The sequence below is a fragment of the Callospermophilus lateralis genome, chromosome 15 (assembly GCF_048772815.1).
Source record: "Callospermophilus lateralis isolate mCalLat2 chromosome 15, mCalLat2.hap1, whole genome shotgun sequence".
In the NCBI taxonomy this organism is placed as follows: domain Eukaryota; kingdom Metazoa; phylum Chordata; class Mammalia; order Rodentia; family Sciuridae; genus Callospermophilus; species Callospermophilus lateralis.
In genome coordinates this window covers 62747605-62764939 of record NC_135319.1, presented here as the reverse complement: position 1 = coordinate 62764939, position 17335 = coordinate 62747605, and the positions used below count along the sequence as shown (strand labels likewise).

The 17335-nt window shown below is 41.6% G+C and overlaps 1 protein-coding gene across 1 annotated transcript in view; it reads left to right on the top strand.

Annotated features, from left to right (window-relative positions):
- Positions 1-17335, top strand: part of Pdlim1 (PDZ and LIM domain 1) — a 45140-nt gene that overhangs the window by 12260 nt on the left and 15545 nt on the right. Inside the window, exons 2-4 of the mRNA XM_076834330.1 lie at positions 3509-3660; positions 5426-5510; positions 10033-10232. Coding sequence (XP_076690445.1) covers positions 3509-3660; positions 5426-5510; positions 10033-10232 — 437 coding nt within the window. The remainder of the gene's footprint in view (positions 1-3508; positions 3661-5425; positions 5511-10032; positions 10233-17335) is intronic.

The following is a 17335-nucleotide window of genomic DNA, read 5'->3' as shown; positions in this document are numbered from 1 at the left end:
TGCTTGGACGGTGCGCATAATAAACACTCATTAACTGATGGCCACTGTTACGATTATGGTGATGGAGAGTCAGTGTGCGGCAAGGATCCACTGGTCCAGGCTGGAGCTAGCCAACGTATAAGGGGCCTTCTCTCCTGCAGCTCTCTGCAGTGCCATGTTATTTGTGTATTTTATGAGGGTGGGGTTCCTGGACCCCAGCTTAATGTCCTATGCCAGGGAGTCACTCACCACAGCCGGGGTTTGTGATACTCCAGTTTCTTGTGAAGAAGGCACAAGAATCTTCTTAATTCTGGATTTCTCTTTGGCTCTGATATTTGTGTTTGGAGTCTCTGCTTGCGTCATTCTGCTAAAGCAGTAAAGAATGGAATTTGGAGTGAAGGCATCTGGTTTCAACTTGAAGCAGTCATGCCTTTGTCACCTATAACGTTATCTAATGTTTGTGGTAAGCTTATCATTATTATTATCTCAAATAGAAGATTGGATATGAGAAGGCTCTGTAAAAGACAAGTTCTGGAACTTGTTTTAATATAGTGTTTCTCCCCCCAAAGTATATAACTCATGAAAGAATGTGACCTTAATCTGTTTGGGGGTGATTACATCAGAGTCCCATCTGACCGTCTGATGATATTGTCATGTAATTTTCCAAGATTTCTTTTGGCTTCTTACTAGTTTGATTAAAAAAAAAAAAAAAAAAAAAAAAAGAAAGAAAGAAAGAAAAGAAATCAAACTGAAATGATTACTCAGATTCAGGGCTCATAAGACTGGTTCTGGCTTGTCCAGAACCTGTTGGGATGTTCTCAGCAGAAATGCCACTCCCATAAGACCCTTAGGACCAAATGCTGAAAAGTCCAGACTTCTTAACAATTGAAGATCATAAAGTAAAAAAGAAATTTATGTTTTCTCTTCTCAATTATCTGTTCCCCTTCTCCCAAGTGTCATTATTTGAGTTTTGTAAGTGGATCTAGTCCAGGATAGCAATATTGAGGGATATGATTATTTGATTTTTGAAATAAAGATATTTCTGATTATTACTTTGAAATATTCATTTTAGTGGACAAAATGAAATAGGCTGATTATGTCTTCAACACTAGATACATTAGATAAATTAATTTGTTGAGCACTTACTCTGTGCCAGTCACTGTGCCAAAGCTGGGGATACCATGATACAGAAGGTAGACCCAATTCTGCCCTCACATACCTTTCTGTTTTGTAGGTAAGGAGACTAGATGTTAAGCAAATAAATCTACGTAACAGATTTGCAAAAATAATGTGACAGATGCCCAAAAAATGGAGTGTTGTTAAGTGAATGGTGAGGGATTTAGTGTAGATTAGAGGTCAGGAAAGACTCTCTGAGAAGGGACATTTAAGCTGAGACTTGAAGGGTGAGAAGTCAGGCAGAGTAAAAGCATGTGTTAAGGTCCTCAGACAGAAGAACTCAGGAAGGTCCCTGTGGCGACCTGTAGCTTTGTGGGCAAGTGGCATGAGAGTGGGGAGGGTGACTTTAGGGACCTCACTCAAGATTTTCATTTTATTCTTAGAAATTGCTCTTCAATGCTGCTAGGTTTAGTTGTGATAAATGAGTTTGATCGGGCATTATGCTTGTTGATTCTGGGGGCTCTTCTTGGGGATGGGGTTTCCTAGTCCAGAACTATTGATGATCCTAAATAAAGTGATATTGAGGGAGGGCTATTGAAAAAATGAGCCCACATTGCCCATTAGAAAATGCGGAATATTTATGAAGTCATACCAGCTCAGCCTTCTCAGGAAGAGGGATCAGAAAATGAGAGGACTTTGTTTACTGGCTGCTCCGGGTGACTCAAGTTCAACTGCCCAATGTTGACGGAAACGAGTAGCCTGCGCTTGTCCACGTAGAACATCTCGGCCAGTGGCTGCCCGGGAAGATCTGAACCCTGGATCATGGGCTTTCATTTTTCCAGAGAGCCAGAGCTCTGGTAAACAGATGACGGGAAAGCCAGAGAGGAAGGTTAGCAGGTCAAGATTTCTGCAGTGTTGTCCACATCCTGCCACATTCCAGTAGGGTTTTGCCTGATAAAGTCATAGCACGTTCAAACCGGAAGGGAACTCTAGGATCAACTCACCACCCCTCATTTTGGGGGGCCAGGATGCTTAGGAGGGAGTGGGCTGTGGCAGTGGCACCCACCAGGTGTACTCCATAAGGGTAGCATTTTCGGTTTGGTGAGGGCTGATTGGCAAACCATGACTGCAGAAAACTGAGGCAAACACTGAGGTTTAGGGCTGTGTCCTGTCTTGCTGCCTGGGAGGACCTCTTCGCTGTGGTTGAATCTTATGGAGACATCTGTGTTCACAGATCTTTACAAGATCTTCTCCCTTAACTCTCAGGAGCCAACAGCCTTCTTCAAGGGGTGGCGGAGCCACAGCTGTGGGCACTGAAAGTCTGGGGATGTTAGCAGTGCCCTGCTTGGGGAGGGGGGCATGGATTCCTATCCAGGAAGGTCTTTTGATGTTAAAAGAAAAAAAAAGTCATGGGCTGACTCTGGAGTGATGATGGTTAACATTCTTAGTGTATCTTAGTTTAGAAAATACCTAATGCCCAGTAATGGAACGTTGTAGCATTAGTACTACTCAAAATGAGTTTGCACTTCATCCATCATGACAGCATCTGTATTCACTTGAAAAATAATTTACGTCTGTGGGACATGTGATGTTTATTCAGTCCACATGTAATGCTCAATAGGCATATGGATTTGAGTACCTATTGCAGTCATTGACCGGCTCCCCTCAAGTGTTGGTGGTCTATAAACTAGGAACCACTGGTTTAGAATCATCATCTTGCAGAAAACCATCCACCTATCCAGGAGGACCCTGATCATAGGTAATTTCTTGAATGGGAGTGAAATAAACCCACACCACTATATTTAAAAAATCATTCTTATTTTTTTAAAATTACAAACATAATTCAAATTCATTGTAAAAAGACAAATATATATGTAAATGTACAACTGTAAAAGTTGTAGTATCCAGTTTTCGTCTGTGTTAACATATATTACGATTTTTATAGAAATAAGATGTTACTGTACATAATGTTCTCTGTGTCAGTGTGTTTTTAAAACCCTAATTGGTGACTGACTTTAAGGAAGTAACAAGGTTCAGTGGGAAGAACACTGGGTCTGTTTCATTGGGTCTGTAATAGACTAGTTGGATGACTAGTAATATAGTAATATACTAGTTGGGTGATCCTGCATAGGTCACGGATCTTTCTAAGCCTCAGTTTCCAGGTCTCTGGAATGAAGGACTGATATTGGTATTCCTTTCTCACAGGTCATTATTAGGATCTGTATAGAAAAGGAATCTGTAAATGATAACATATTGAATAAATATAAAATATTACTTAAACTTGTGGTGTCAGGTGTCTTTTCATTTTTAAATGCTTTGACCCATATCAGTGAATATTTAATCTGGTGGTCACTTACTCAGAGGTCTCCTTGGAGACAAATAGTAACTAGCCTGTCCTCCCCTTCATTGCCAGGTCACTCCTGGAAGCAAGGCTGCTCTAGCTAATTTATGTATCGGAGATGTGATTACAGCCATCGATGGGGAAAATACCAGCAATATGACGCACCTGGAAGCTCAGAACAAAATCAAGGGCTGCACAGACAATATGACGCTTACGGTAGTCAGGTGAGACCGGGGACACATTTGTTCAAAGGATCTGTAGAATGGGAATTTCAGGTTGCTCATTTCCCTCTTGTTTTTACAGTGCTGCTTCTCCTAGCATGGGCTTCTTTCTCTAAGATGGCTGCATTTTCTCCTGATCCAACACAAGTAACCAAAATTCTGAATAAATGCAATCAGTTCAATATTGTTAGGTGTAATGAAATGAAGATCCCCCCCACCACCACCATTGCGAATCCATTTAGGGCGCTGCTGCCGCCTCCCTATACTGAGCCGTGGGTTTTGCACCAGGAGATTACCACAGCAGAGAAGGACTTCAACACCTTAGACAAAGTGCTGAGCAAAACTTTCAGTGCATGTGAAGAAAGGAGAACTGGGGCTGAACCGATGAACAAGGAGAGCTCCTTGGGAGCTGTAATTAGTGTAGAATTTCCATTCTTCTTCCATTTAGTCTTAGAAGGGTTCCTACAAAGGTAAGATTTCAGGAGCAATCTGACAACCTTCAATGGCTATTTCCTGTTGGATCCAGTTCAGATCCTCCCTTTTGATCTGTGACCTACCCATTAATGTCTCACTAACCTTAGTTCCAGAGCTCTCCATCAGGTTCTCATCTGTAAAGTATGTTTATTGCTTTCTTCTACCTTGGGCCACAGGATTGGCAGGAAGACCAAACAGGCAAGTGTGTCAAAAGTGTTTTGTATACTTCAGAGTCCTACCTCGTGGGAGGCGTACTATTTTATCATGTCCCCACAAGAGTACATTTACCTCATTTCTAAGTTCAAATCTCCTTCAAGCCCTCACTCAAGCCACTTGTGCATCCCTTGATTCATTTACCAACTGAATAAGCATGACTTGGGTGTGCCTGGCACTGTGCTAGGTACTGTGACAGATACAAACATAAGTATAAACGTTCTCCACCTGCAAGAGAGGGAAAAAACCCCACACTAATGAAAACCGAGACTAGGCTAAGATTGCTGCTGTGTGTTTGGTAGGAAGAAAATCCTTTGCAAGCTCTAAAAAGGAAGGCATTACTTTGATTGAGGTCAAACAAGCTTCATGAATAAGTTGGTGATTTGGTCTGGGCCAGGAACACTGTGTCAAGATAGAGGAGAAGCCTGCTCTGTCCTGAGCAGAGATGGGCAGCATGAGGCATACGTAGGAACATGGAGCCTCATGACTGGTGTCAGCCACCCAGAATGTGTGAGGGCAGCTGAGGCTGGAAGAAATCAGGGCAGCTTGGGAAGTCGCTCAGGGCCTTACATGGGGATTAGCCATCAGATTAGGGCTTTTAGAAGATCACGGGGTAACGAATAGAGGGTGGCTAATGTCAGGATGTGAAGTCAGAGGGTACAAGTTCAGGTGGGGTGGGAGGATTTTTGTAATCTGTTTTTAGCATATAGTGTTCCCTCAGTTTCCATGGGGAATTGGTTCAAAGACCCCTGGAAATACCAAAATCTATGGATGCTCAAGTCTTTTATGTTATATAGTATGTGTATATAACCGGTACAATCATCTACTTTAAATCATCTCTAGATTATCGATAACAACTAATACAATGTAAACACTATGTGAATAGTTGTTATACCTTATTATTTAGGGAAAAAATCACAAAAGAAAAGGTCTACATATTCAGTCCAAATGCAATTTTATTTTTTCATTTACTGTCTATGTGGAGTTGATTCAGTGTGAGAATGTGGGACCCGCGGATGTGGAGGGCAGACTGTTATTTACTCAGCATGGATGAAATGACAGTTTTGTTCATCTGTTGCAGATCGGAACATAAAGTCTGGTCTCCTCTAGTGACTGAGGAAGGGAAACGCCATCCCTACAAGATGAATCTAGCTTCTGAACCCCAAGTAAGCTCTTGCTCATTTTTGCTGTTCCTCTTGCTCCTAGCCACTTTCCGGCTTTTGAAGATTATCAGCATATTCCATTTTTTTTCCCCTGCCCTTGGGGCCTGGGGATAGAATGGCCTGGAGAGCTCTCCACTGTCACTGCTGGGATCTGGCTCTTGTCCACTTCTTCCCGTAAAGGAACTGTGGGAGGAAAGGGCTGGAAACCCCCAGGGCAGGGACCTCAGCCTGAGCTGGAAGCCAGGGGTAGGAGAGTGATTAGGGAAATGGTGGAGCCTTCCTGTGGGTAAGGCAGGACCACCTCGAAGTCAAGGTGGTCACTCAGCTCATTAAGGATTTGAGATACCAACAGATCAGCCTAAGGATGAAAGTAAGTTTAGGTCCTGAGGCAGAACCTGGAAGAAGTAAGGGAGAATTGTATAGTAAACCCTGCTTCTCTGCCCTGTATCCTCCTGTGAATCCTGGGATGGAGATCTCTATTTTCCCTTACAGTAAAACTTCTAGTGAGACTTTAAAATTACTAAAACAAAGTCACAGTTATTATTGAAAATGAAATAGGAAATCACTGCACAATTTGACAGGCAAATAGAATTTCATAGGGCTGTAGGTTGTCCTGAGATCCCATTGTTAGTAGATCAGTCTCTCAGCAGTTAGCTTGTAGGTGATTTTATTTCTTCCTTATTTGCATATTCTAAAATATCCATAATGAATGGGTACTCTACTTTGAAGTAAGGGAATCAAATAGAAGAATGTTTAGAGTATCTAAATTTGTAAAATTTCTTATACCTAACATGATATTTGTAACAAAGTATGTGTCTATTGAGTAAATGAATGAATAATTAATGATAAATGAATAAGTAAGTTGATAATAACATTTGTAAATTTTAGAAGGTGTTGTGATTATTATACACTTAACACCAGTTTGAGATTTGAAATTTAATTTTTTTTTCTAAGTTCGGGACACTAGTTAGCTTTTTAAAATTTTCTTATTTTAAAAATTTTTTTGGTACTAGTGAGTGAACCCAGGTGTGTTCTACCACTAAGCTATATCTCTAGCCTTTTTTTATTTTTTATATTGAGACAGAGTCTCACTAAGCTTCTGAAAGTGGCCTCGTACTTGTGATCCACTGGCTTTCACATTCCAAGTAGCTGGTATTATAGGCGTGCACCACCATACACAGCTCACTAGTTTTTATGGCAAATGGAGATATCATCAAAGGATAACATGCAGCTAGATATCTTTGATACATAAAACAAAAATTGTACAAAATTGAATTCACATGGTACATTAGTGTGTATAAGCTGAATAGTTGAATGTGTATTGTATTTCCCCAAATGGCTCTCATTAAAATTTCAGAAATATTAAAATTTTTTTTCAATTCATAGAATAAAAATACTTAAAAAAATCCCATTACTTTAAGGATCATTTTGCATCTCCCATTTCAAAACTTCCACAAACACATTTTGTTCTATTCAAGCCCTGTTAGGAAACCTCATAAATGACAGTCTATAAACTGGCTGTTGTATAAACTAATTTAAAACCTGCCACAGTTAATTTCTCAGCCACTTCATTAAATTTAATATAAATGTTAAATTTTAATATGTTAAGTTTCAGATATTTTTATGACATATAAGGAATAATTTTGTTTTGATTTGATATATCTGAAATCCTAGCTTTAACATAAATAATCATTTACATTTCAGTTAAACTCTTTATTTGAATTGTACTTGAACTTAAACATATGATCTGGTTATTTATATTAATATTTGGAGGGTAATTCTCTTCAAATTAACAAAAAGTTTTAAACTATTTAAGTATCCAACTTGAGTATATTTTCCTCGTGATTCCAGTAATTCTTTATTTGTACAAAAAAACTTCCCACCTCTCATTTTCCCAAAATCTTCCACTCTAGCCATGCTGAGCTAAAGAATAAATGAGTAGGAGCAGAGTTCATCTACAATACAGAGATCTGTTAGTTCATGTAAAGCCAACCAACACCCCAGCTTATCTGAGGTCAGCATAGTTACACACCTAGTTTGTATTTCCTCATTATTGAGTTTCCTTGGAGACTGATAAATACAAAGCCCAAACAATTACATCATCTCTTCCAAAAGGCAAGCCCTAAATCCGCCTGTCTTCTGGAAAGACCAGTATTCACATGGGGGTAGAGATATTCCTTTTATGTACAAACCAGATACATTCTTCAAAGATTCTTTATAAAGCAAAAGTCAGAATTTCCAACCCGAATTTTCCACAACTTCCATTCTAATTGCAAATACATTTCTATCCGAGGTGAAGGGAACAGGACCCTGTTTGGACACGTGCCATGTGCCAGGCACTGTGCCTGATACGCTAATATGTGGCACCAAGTCCTTGTGAGGGCTTTGTTGTCATTTTAAAGATGAGAAATGGTCTCGGAGAGGTGTAACTTGCCCATCTTCCAACATGAAGTGGCTGCAAAACATTGAGCCAAGACAGGGCTTTCTTTGGTGCTCAGCATCCTGCGCTGTTCCCAGAGCTTGCTGTTAGACAGAGGAGGAAGGATGACATGCTGGATGCGGTCATGCATCTGTCCACAGTGCTGTAGTCCAGGTGGGCGAGAGTCCCAGGCCGCTCATCTGTTGCTGTCTCCACAACCAGTTTTAATGACTTCATGTGATTCCTTTGAGTAGTTGTGCCATAAAATTACTTAACCATCCCTTGATTACTGCTGAATTTTTTTCCTTAACTTGTTTGTCTCTACTTGTGATTATCTTTGCAAACTTAGCTTTTGTCTGATATGGACAAGGTGAACTTAATTTATACAGTAAAATCTCATGAATTCGGACCATCTGAATAGTGAAAAAGGAATTTTAATCATAAAATATTTTTATGTTATCTTGGATTTTAAATTAGATACACAATGAATGAAGCTGTTAGATTTTTTTTTTTTTTTGGTGGGGGGCGGATGGGTATTAGCAGATGGGTACTGGGGACTGGAGATGTAGGACTGTTTTACCACTGACCTACATCTCCTTTCCTTTTTCTTTCTTTTTTTTCCAGCATGCTTTTCTTTATTCAGTATTTAGTGGCAGGGTCAATTGGTGGAACCCTGGCATGGCTCATTTTCAAAGCAGAAAATGGCCTCCATTCTTTTTTAATTTTTTTATTTTTGAGACAATGTTTCACTAAGTTGCTGAGGCTCGCCTTAAACTTGAGATCCTCCTGCCTCAATCTTCTGAGTCTCTGGGATTACAGGCATGTGCTACCACTACTGGCAAGCTGTTAGTTTTTATGTGTAATGTTTTCTAAGAAAATATTGAACACATTTTTTTGGAGTGGGGTGGGGACAGGGCTGGGGATGGAATCCAGAGCCTTCACGTGCTAGGCAAGTGCTCTAACACAGAGCCTGATTCCCAGCTCCAACAGTGAGATTTACAAAAGAGAATGTGGGGGCAGTGGTTAGGGAGTATGGAAGGCAAAGCGACAGAGGGTTGGGACATCTTTTGGTAGCTGCTGTTCTAGGATTGGGTGTTTTAAGAAAGAGACCAGAGATCAGGAAGATTTTCTTGGGAACTCAGAATATACGGCACAGTTCAGTTTATCAGGCGCCACAGAGCATGCATTGGGTTGACCCAGAACATTTGGGTAGAAAGGACCTTGCTAACTGAGTTATCAGAAAACCTGTAATTTTTTTTTTTTTTTTTTTTTTTTTTTTTTTTTTTTTAAGGAACGTTAGTTTAAAAAGTGGTTTGGGGTGTTTCTAAAGAAGCTCTATAGGTTGTAGTTGTAATTAACCTCCTCCCACCCCAGCAGGGACTTCCTGCAGTGCTGTAGGGGGTGAAGGGTGCGTTCTCAAATTACAAAGAGAAGGGAATGAGAACACCAGGAACTCACAGTTCTTTCTGCAGCTCTGCCAGGTACCAGGTGCCGCCCCTGTAACAGGTAGCCCTTAACCTTCTGTCTCCTTAGCCTGTCTTTCTCCAACAAGGAACAAAAGTTCCTTCTCCTCTTTGCTCCCTTCTGTGGGGCTGAGACCATCCTGCCTAGTCCGCTTCCCCTGTGGCTCTGTAACTCACTTATTTTGCTGATGGTGCCTCTTCAGGGCTGGGGATTTGACCTCTACCTTCTGTCATCTCCTGCCTTACTGACCTTAGCCACTGCATGGTCCTCTCCTCTTGATTCCTTAATCCTTCTGGAATGTGCCTTTAAAAGGTGCTTCAGCTCTGATTTGGATCCGGACAGCCCAAAGCATGAGGCGTCCTCCCCAGAGGTACCCAGAAGTCAGGTTTGACTGGGCCTCAGAGAAGAATCAGAAAGCAGAGTTGATTCAGAGGGTGTGAATTGGGACAGGTGCCCATCTGGGCCTCTTCCTCAGTCAACGCCTAAGCATCTCAATGGGTCTGTCAGAGTTCTTCAGCTAAAGTTTGAACCAGGGCCCTTGTGGCTCAGCTGACACCTCTCCCTGGCCCTCACCTTGCACTGCCCATTAAGGAGTGCATTTTGGACACCCACCTTGATTTTGCCTCTGCTTCCTGCCCGCAGGAGGTCCTGCACATAGGAAGTGCCCACAACCGAAGTGCAGTCCCCTTTACTGCCTCACCTGCCTCCAGCACTGGCCCCAGGATCATTAAAAACCAGTACAACAACCCGGCTGGCCTCTACTCTTCTGAAAACATCTCCAGCTTCAACAACGCTGTGGAGTCCAAGACTGCAGCCAGCGGGGAGGAGACGAATGGCAGACCGTAAGTAGGCCCCAGGCTCTCATTCCTCTCCAGGTCTGACCTGGAAGAAGCTTTTTACACCAGCACCAGGTTCATCTAGACAGGGGAGAGAAGGCTGAACTACTACTCTAGGGAGAGAATCTCTGTGTTCAAAAAAAGGGAAAAGTACCTCCTGCTGTGTAGAGTTGTTATAAAAATAAATAACAAGTAAAATGTGTGTCTGGACAAACAAATCTTGTCATCATTGAGACCAGTTTGTATTCTGGTCCTGATTGCTGTGCTTATCATCACCACCTGCTGATCAAAGTCCTTAGCCCTGCACCTGGCTGAGAAATCCCTCAGTATTTTGAGCTGGGGAATTACTTGAGAGAATCTAGTGTCATTTCTGCTTGTGTCCCCACCTGATCTGAGCAAGGGAAAAGAGCATGAGTTGTGGGAAGCAGTGTTGGCATTTTCCCACTGTGGGAATAGTGGACCAGAAAGCATGAACAGAAGTCTGAGGATATAAATGTTGTCTACAGAATGTTTTATTTTTTAGTATTAGTAGTGACTGAACCTGGGTCTTGTGTATGCCAGGTGAGCTTTCCACTGTACTGCTGAGCTACACCTCCAGCCCTTTTTAAAATTTTTATTTTGAGAGAGGCTTTTACTAAGTTTCCCAGGCTGGCCTTGAACTTCCAATCCTCCTCCCACAGCCTCCAGAGTAGCTATGATTAAAGGTATGCCATTCCTGGCTTGTCCACAGGAATAGGTTTTGATCTGGGGGCAAAGGCACATGTAGCCAGGAAAGAGATGGGGCTATAGATGGAAGGGGCTGTGGAAGGAAGCATCCTGCTTGGGATTGTCTCCTGCTGTCACAGGTCATTTGACAGCTGTCTTTGAGTCTACAGTCTCCTGGATCTTCCCAGCAGTAGGGCCCATCTCTGTTTCATTACAAACTCTGAGGATGCATCTGGGAACACCACAATCTATTGCAAAGGAACTGGGTGTGAGGATGGAGTGTAAGAGATGGGACCAGTTTTCTGTGGGTGGAAAGGGGCTAGAATAGGTTAGGAGGTGCCACTCAAATGCCAAAGGAAAGAGGAGAGAGCTAAGGGTATAGCTCCAAGTGCAAACCAAGGGGAAAAGCGAATAATGGCAGCTGGACAGTGTGCACCCTGCCCAGACAGACCACCACTCTTTGGGTCCAGTCAGGCACTGCCTGCAAGCTGAGGATTCCCATTTCTGTTGATTAATTTTATTAAAACACAAGTTGTGAAAAGCCTCTTTTTTATCTGAAATCTCCTCATTTTTAAATGTGGGTGACATTCAAATTTTGTTGGAAAATATGGTATGGTCCAGACTTGTCAGAGTTCTGAGTATCTTTGCCACCTGGAATCCTCAATTTTTGTATTAATTCTGAAGCCCACTTTGCCATTACATTTTCCCCTGTTCATCTTTATTACTAATCTGCTTCTAGGATAGTGAAACTGGAAACCAAGCTCTTCAAGTGTGGGATGGTGAGGTTAAGGTCCTAGAGGTCCCAGACTCCTGAGGGTATATTGGCCATACTGTGCATGTCGTCTCCTTTTTACCCTCAGTGGAGGCACCCACTGCATGTAGGTAGGTCCTTGTGCCTGACACTGAGGGGACACTATGATTATTAGTCTCTCAGTATTTTATATTGTAGAGTTGTTTTTTTTAAAGTTCACACCTTGCCTGGGTCTTAGGATTTCTTTTTCTTTTTTAAAAAATATTTTTTCAGTTGTTGGACTCAATACCTTTATTTTATTTATTTATTTATTCATTCTATGTGGTGCTGAGGATCGAACCCAGTGCCTCACACTTGCTAGGCAACTGCTCTACCGCTGAGCCACCACCCCAGCCCATATTGCAGAGTTTTTGGCTGTGTGACTTTAACTTTAGAACACATTGATGGACCCTGGTATTTGATGTAGTAACCAAGGCAACATGGCCACTACTGCTTGTTCTCCCTCCACATTCTGGTGCCAGCAAAGCCTTACCTGCTTGAGTTGAGGATGCCCTTCAGGGTGAACACCGGACACTTGGGGTACCTGAGAAAGATTGCCATGCCATGTTCCCCAGCTTTCTATGGACATACCCTGAAGGAAAGCTTCTAATCAGTATAGTGAGGCGCGGTGGAAACAGGGAGGGCTGTACCCCCCACATGCCACTGCTTTGGTGCTGGGGGAGACTGAGAACGTGACCCCTTTTTACTGTCCCAGAGTGGAATGTTCCATGATCTGGATTTAATAACCCAGGAAATGACACATCCTTAATTGAAAGAGCTGCTATGTGCTGGGAGAAATATGTGCCTAAAAAATATTTTCAGTGTGGCCTTGACTATTTTTCCTTCATTAATGTCTTCTTTCTTCTTCTCTCATGCTCCCTGCTTGCTCCCTCCACCCCTGTCTGAAACAATTAAGTTTGAAACTGTCCCCTCCTGTCACCATCTCTGGCTGCTGCAGCCTCTGAGACTTTATCAAAAGTCTCCTTGCAGATTTTCCCAGCAAAGGAGGCTTAGCTTCTGCTCCGTTCTCAACTCTTTGAGTCTGAATCCAGAAATGATACCAGCCGCTCAAAGCAAAGGAGCTGCCCACGTCGGCCCAGCAGTGCTGCCCTGGTAGGGATCTCGGCCTGCTGGTCTAAATTCTCTGCAAAGAATGATTCTGCCAACCCAGCAGCCACAGGGTAACCTTGCCGGCTCAGTCAGCACAAGTCCCAAGCGCTTGCTCGCCCCCACTGTTTAGTCTGTGAAATTCGCTGAGGTTCCAGAATTGGCTCACTACATAGTTTGCATCTGAGGTCATCACCCATTCCCTGGGGCTTCTTTGTCCCATGCATTTCCAAGCATCCTGGTGTGTGTGTGTGGCTGGCTGTCTTGTAGGTCTTTGCACAGCTGCGTCCTAGTCTGGCCAGAATATCATCAGCATTGCCAACTGGAAGGGCATGCTGGGGGTTCCTCTGCCACCCCTCCTTCCTCCACACATAGCTGAGGGGATGTCCTCAGCAGCCATTTTCTCTAGGCAGTTAAGCTTAACAGTCACTTATTGAGCACCTAGCCTACTCTGTACCAGGTATGGTTGCTTAGTTTGGTAGACAGCTAGCCCTTCCCTCTGCCCCCTTTCAGTTGCCTTTAGGGGCTCTGGTCAAAATCTGGTAATTCGGAGCCTGGGGTTCATTAGTAGATAGAGGGGCCTAAGCCTTGAATGCCAGCTCTGTCTCTTCTCAGCTGCCTGGCTTTGGGCGAACCATATAACTTCTCTGAGACCCTGTCTGTTGATCTGTTAGGTAGGCTCATACTAGCTACCTCACACAGGATTGTTTAGAGAATGCAATGAAATGTGCAAAAAGTACTTAGCATGGTGTCTGGCTTCTGGCAGGTAAGTGCTCAGTGAAAGCTACTTATTTCTGATTTCACTGCCCATAGGGAGCTTCATCCCCAGCACTTCTGAGTATTAGGGGATCCCCAAAGGTGGAAGTAGGTAGGTAAATGTTATGGAGGAGGTTTGGGGATGACTTATGACTTCTTTCTATTCCAGCACTGAGGTGTAAGTTTGGGTATCCAGTAGAGTTAATCAGCTTCCTGATGATGGAATGGGGGCGGGGTGTCTCTTCATGAAATAATTGGTTGCTCTCCCATAATTAACTCAGTAATCCCACAATATTAGCTCTTCTAAATTGTTTTCTCAACTACTCCCTCCACATTCATGAGCTTGATTTCTAAGCAGGTAGAGTAGAAATAAAGGGATGCGTTGTTCTCTACTCAGATGATATCACAGGGATTATATTAACCCTGACTCATGTCGGGCTGGAGCAGGAGACTTCCAGCACCACGGTGGCTGTTGGTCCCTCTAGATAACCCTTGCCTGTAGCCCACAGAGAATTGTCTTGGGTGTCTGGGTGTTCCTCCTCCACATCTTGGTGCCTGTAATTACTCCTCTGGTTTCTAATCACAATGCCAACAACTCGGCCATTGAATGCACAGGGAGCATTCAGGCTAGGTTTCCCTTCCAAAATTCAATATGGGGGGTTTCCCCAGAACTTCATTTTTTTTTTTTTTTTTCCTTTTGGGAACACTGGGATGACCAGGTTGGGACAACTCATACCTAGGGTTCTCATTTCTCAGGATGTGAGATATGAAGGAGTATTTGATCCTACCTCATCAACCCCTACCTTAAAAAAAAAAAAAATACTAAACTCTCAACGTCATTTCCAGTTAGCACTTAACATCTACCACTTGGGGAAATGGTTTCTTTAATTAAACTTTTCATCTGAGATAATTATAGATTCATAAGGCAGTTGTAGGAAACAATACAAAAAGATCTCTTATGGCCTTTACCTGGTTTCCTTGATAATAACATCTTGAAAACTATAGCACAATAGTATCAAAACCAGAATGTTGACAGTGAAAAGATAGAACATTTCCATCTCCCCAAGGGTTTCTCCTGTTGCCTCTTGTAGCCACACCCACTTCCCTCCACTCCCCACAGCCTGCTCAACCCCTGGCAATCTGCTCTTCGTTTCTATAATTCTGTTATTCAGGAATGTTATATTAATGGAATCATAAAGTATGTAACCTTCTGAGATTTTTTTTTATTATTATTATGTGTAATTCTCTGGAGATTTGTTCAGGTTTTTATATGTATCGAAGTCCCTTTTTTTTTTTTCTGTTCTTGTGGTAAAAACCACATGACATACAATTTACTATCTTAGCCCTTTTTTAAGTGTATAGTACAGTAGTGTTGATGACATGCACATGGTGCAGCGGATATCTAGAACTTACTCATCTTGAAAAACTGAAACTGAATACCCAGTGAAGGACTCCTCCCTCCCTCCTTCCCCCCAGGCCCCTGGAAACCACCATTCTGCTTTCTGTTTCTAAGAAGTCGATGACTTTAGATACCTCATATAAGTGGAAACCTGCAGTATTTGTCTTTACTTGTGACTGGATTATTTCACTTAGCATAACGATCTCAAGTTCATCCATGTTGCTACTGTGGCTGATTTCCTCTTTTTAAAGGTTGAATGGTATCTCTTTCTTGTTTATCCATTCATCTGTTGATGGATATTTAGATTGCTGTCACCCCTTGGCCATTGTGAACATAGCTGTGCAAATATCTCTTTGAGATCCTACTTAATGGGAAGAAATTGATTGGTCTCCTCAAAAGATGGAGAACAGGGCAAGGATGTGCGCTTACCCCTCTTATTCAGCATACAGCTGTAAGTTAGAGTCAATGTAATGAGTCAAGAAAAGGAAACAAAAGACATACAGATCAGAAAGGAAGACTATTTAAAATTGTCTCTGTTTATATATGACATGATTGCCATACAAGGAAATTTCCCCTACAACTCTTAGAACTAGTAAATGGATTCAGCAAGAATATCCCAAAGTAAACATACAGAATACAAGATATGCATAAAAAAATCAGTGCATTTCTTTGTTCTGGCATTGAACACATGGACACTGACATTAAAAATACAATGTCATTTACAATTACTCCCTTCTGCAGTGGATGTGGAAGATTCTCCTATGATGGACCACTGGTTAGGCCAAAATAAGTCTTAAAGAACTTAAGACTGAAGTAGAACCAAACATCTTTTTCAGCCACAAAGGAAGAAATGAGAAACTAGAAACCAATACCAAAAATAAATCTAGAAATATCACAAATATGTGGAAATTGAACATAGTTGAATAACCAATAGCATAAGAATCACAAGAGAAACTGGAAAATATCTTGAGACAAATGAGAACAACAACAAAAAAAAACAATGTATCAAAACTTAATGGAGGGGCCAGGGTTGTGGCTCACCTAGCTTGTGCCAGTCCCTGGGTCTGATCCTCAGCACCACATACAAGTAAATAAATAAAATAGAGATATTGTGTCCAATTACAACTAAAAAATAAATATTAAAAAAAAAACAACTTAATGGGAGGCATTAAAAGCAGTAGCAAGAGGGACATTTATGGTGGTAAATGCCTACACTAAAAAAACAGAAGAACAAAAACCTAACTTTACACTTTAAGGAGCTGGAAAAGAACAAATTAAACCCCAAGTGGAATGATGAAAATATTAAAGATTAGAGCTGAAATAGAGAATAGATTTAGTAGAGAAAATCCACAGAACTAAGAATTGACTTTTTTCAAAAACTAATAGAACGGGCAAACCTTTGCTAGACCAAGAAAAAAAGAGAACACTGAAATAGCAAAAATCAGAAACAAAAGAGTAGGCATCGCCACAAACCAGTGACGTCAATCGTAATAATGAAAGGACAAGAGACCACTGCTGAAGGGTGGCGTTTTGTGATTGTTAAGGCCAATTGTCTGTAGTTTTGAACAAGTTCTCTATTTTCATTTTGATTTTATGCCTGTTTGTTTCATCCTAGCTTCTTCCTTTACATTGCTGAATATTCTGTTTTAGACATGTCCCACACTTTGCTTACCCATTCACCTTTTAGAAGACGTATAGGTGGTGCCTAGTTTTTGGTTATTATAAATAAAATTAAATGTTCCTGTAAACGTTTTTGTGCAAACATTCATTTTAATTTTTCTGGGATAATTGTCTAGAAGTGCAATTGCTGGTTCATAAGGAGGCTGTCAAGCTGTTCTGCTGTGTCTGTACCATCTTACATTTACACCAGCAATGTAGGAATGATCCGGTTTTTTCACGTCCCCCCCCCCCCCCCGCATTTGCTGTTACTACTATTTTTTTTTTCATATTAGCTATTCTGAAGTGTAGTAATATGTCATTGCAGTTTTGATCGCATCTTTTTGAGGTCAGTGGTATTGAACGTCTTCTCCTGGGCTGCTTTACCATCGGTATGTTCTCTAGTCCTTGGTTGATAGGTGGCTTGCAGACATCTGTTCCCAGTCTGAAGCTTGTCCTTGAAGCTCTGTGCAGGATCTTTCACAAAGCACGTTGTTTCTTTTCAGGAAGTTCACTTTATCAGTTTGTCCTTTTATGGATCATGCTTTTGGTGTCAAGAACTCTTTGTCTGGTCCTAGAGCCTGAAAATTTTCATCTATTTTTTTTTTTTTTCTAAACAATACATACTTTTACTTTTTACATTTAAGTCTTGAGGCATTTTGAGTAAATTTTTTTATGGTGTATGAGATTCAGCAA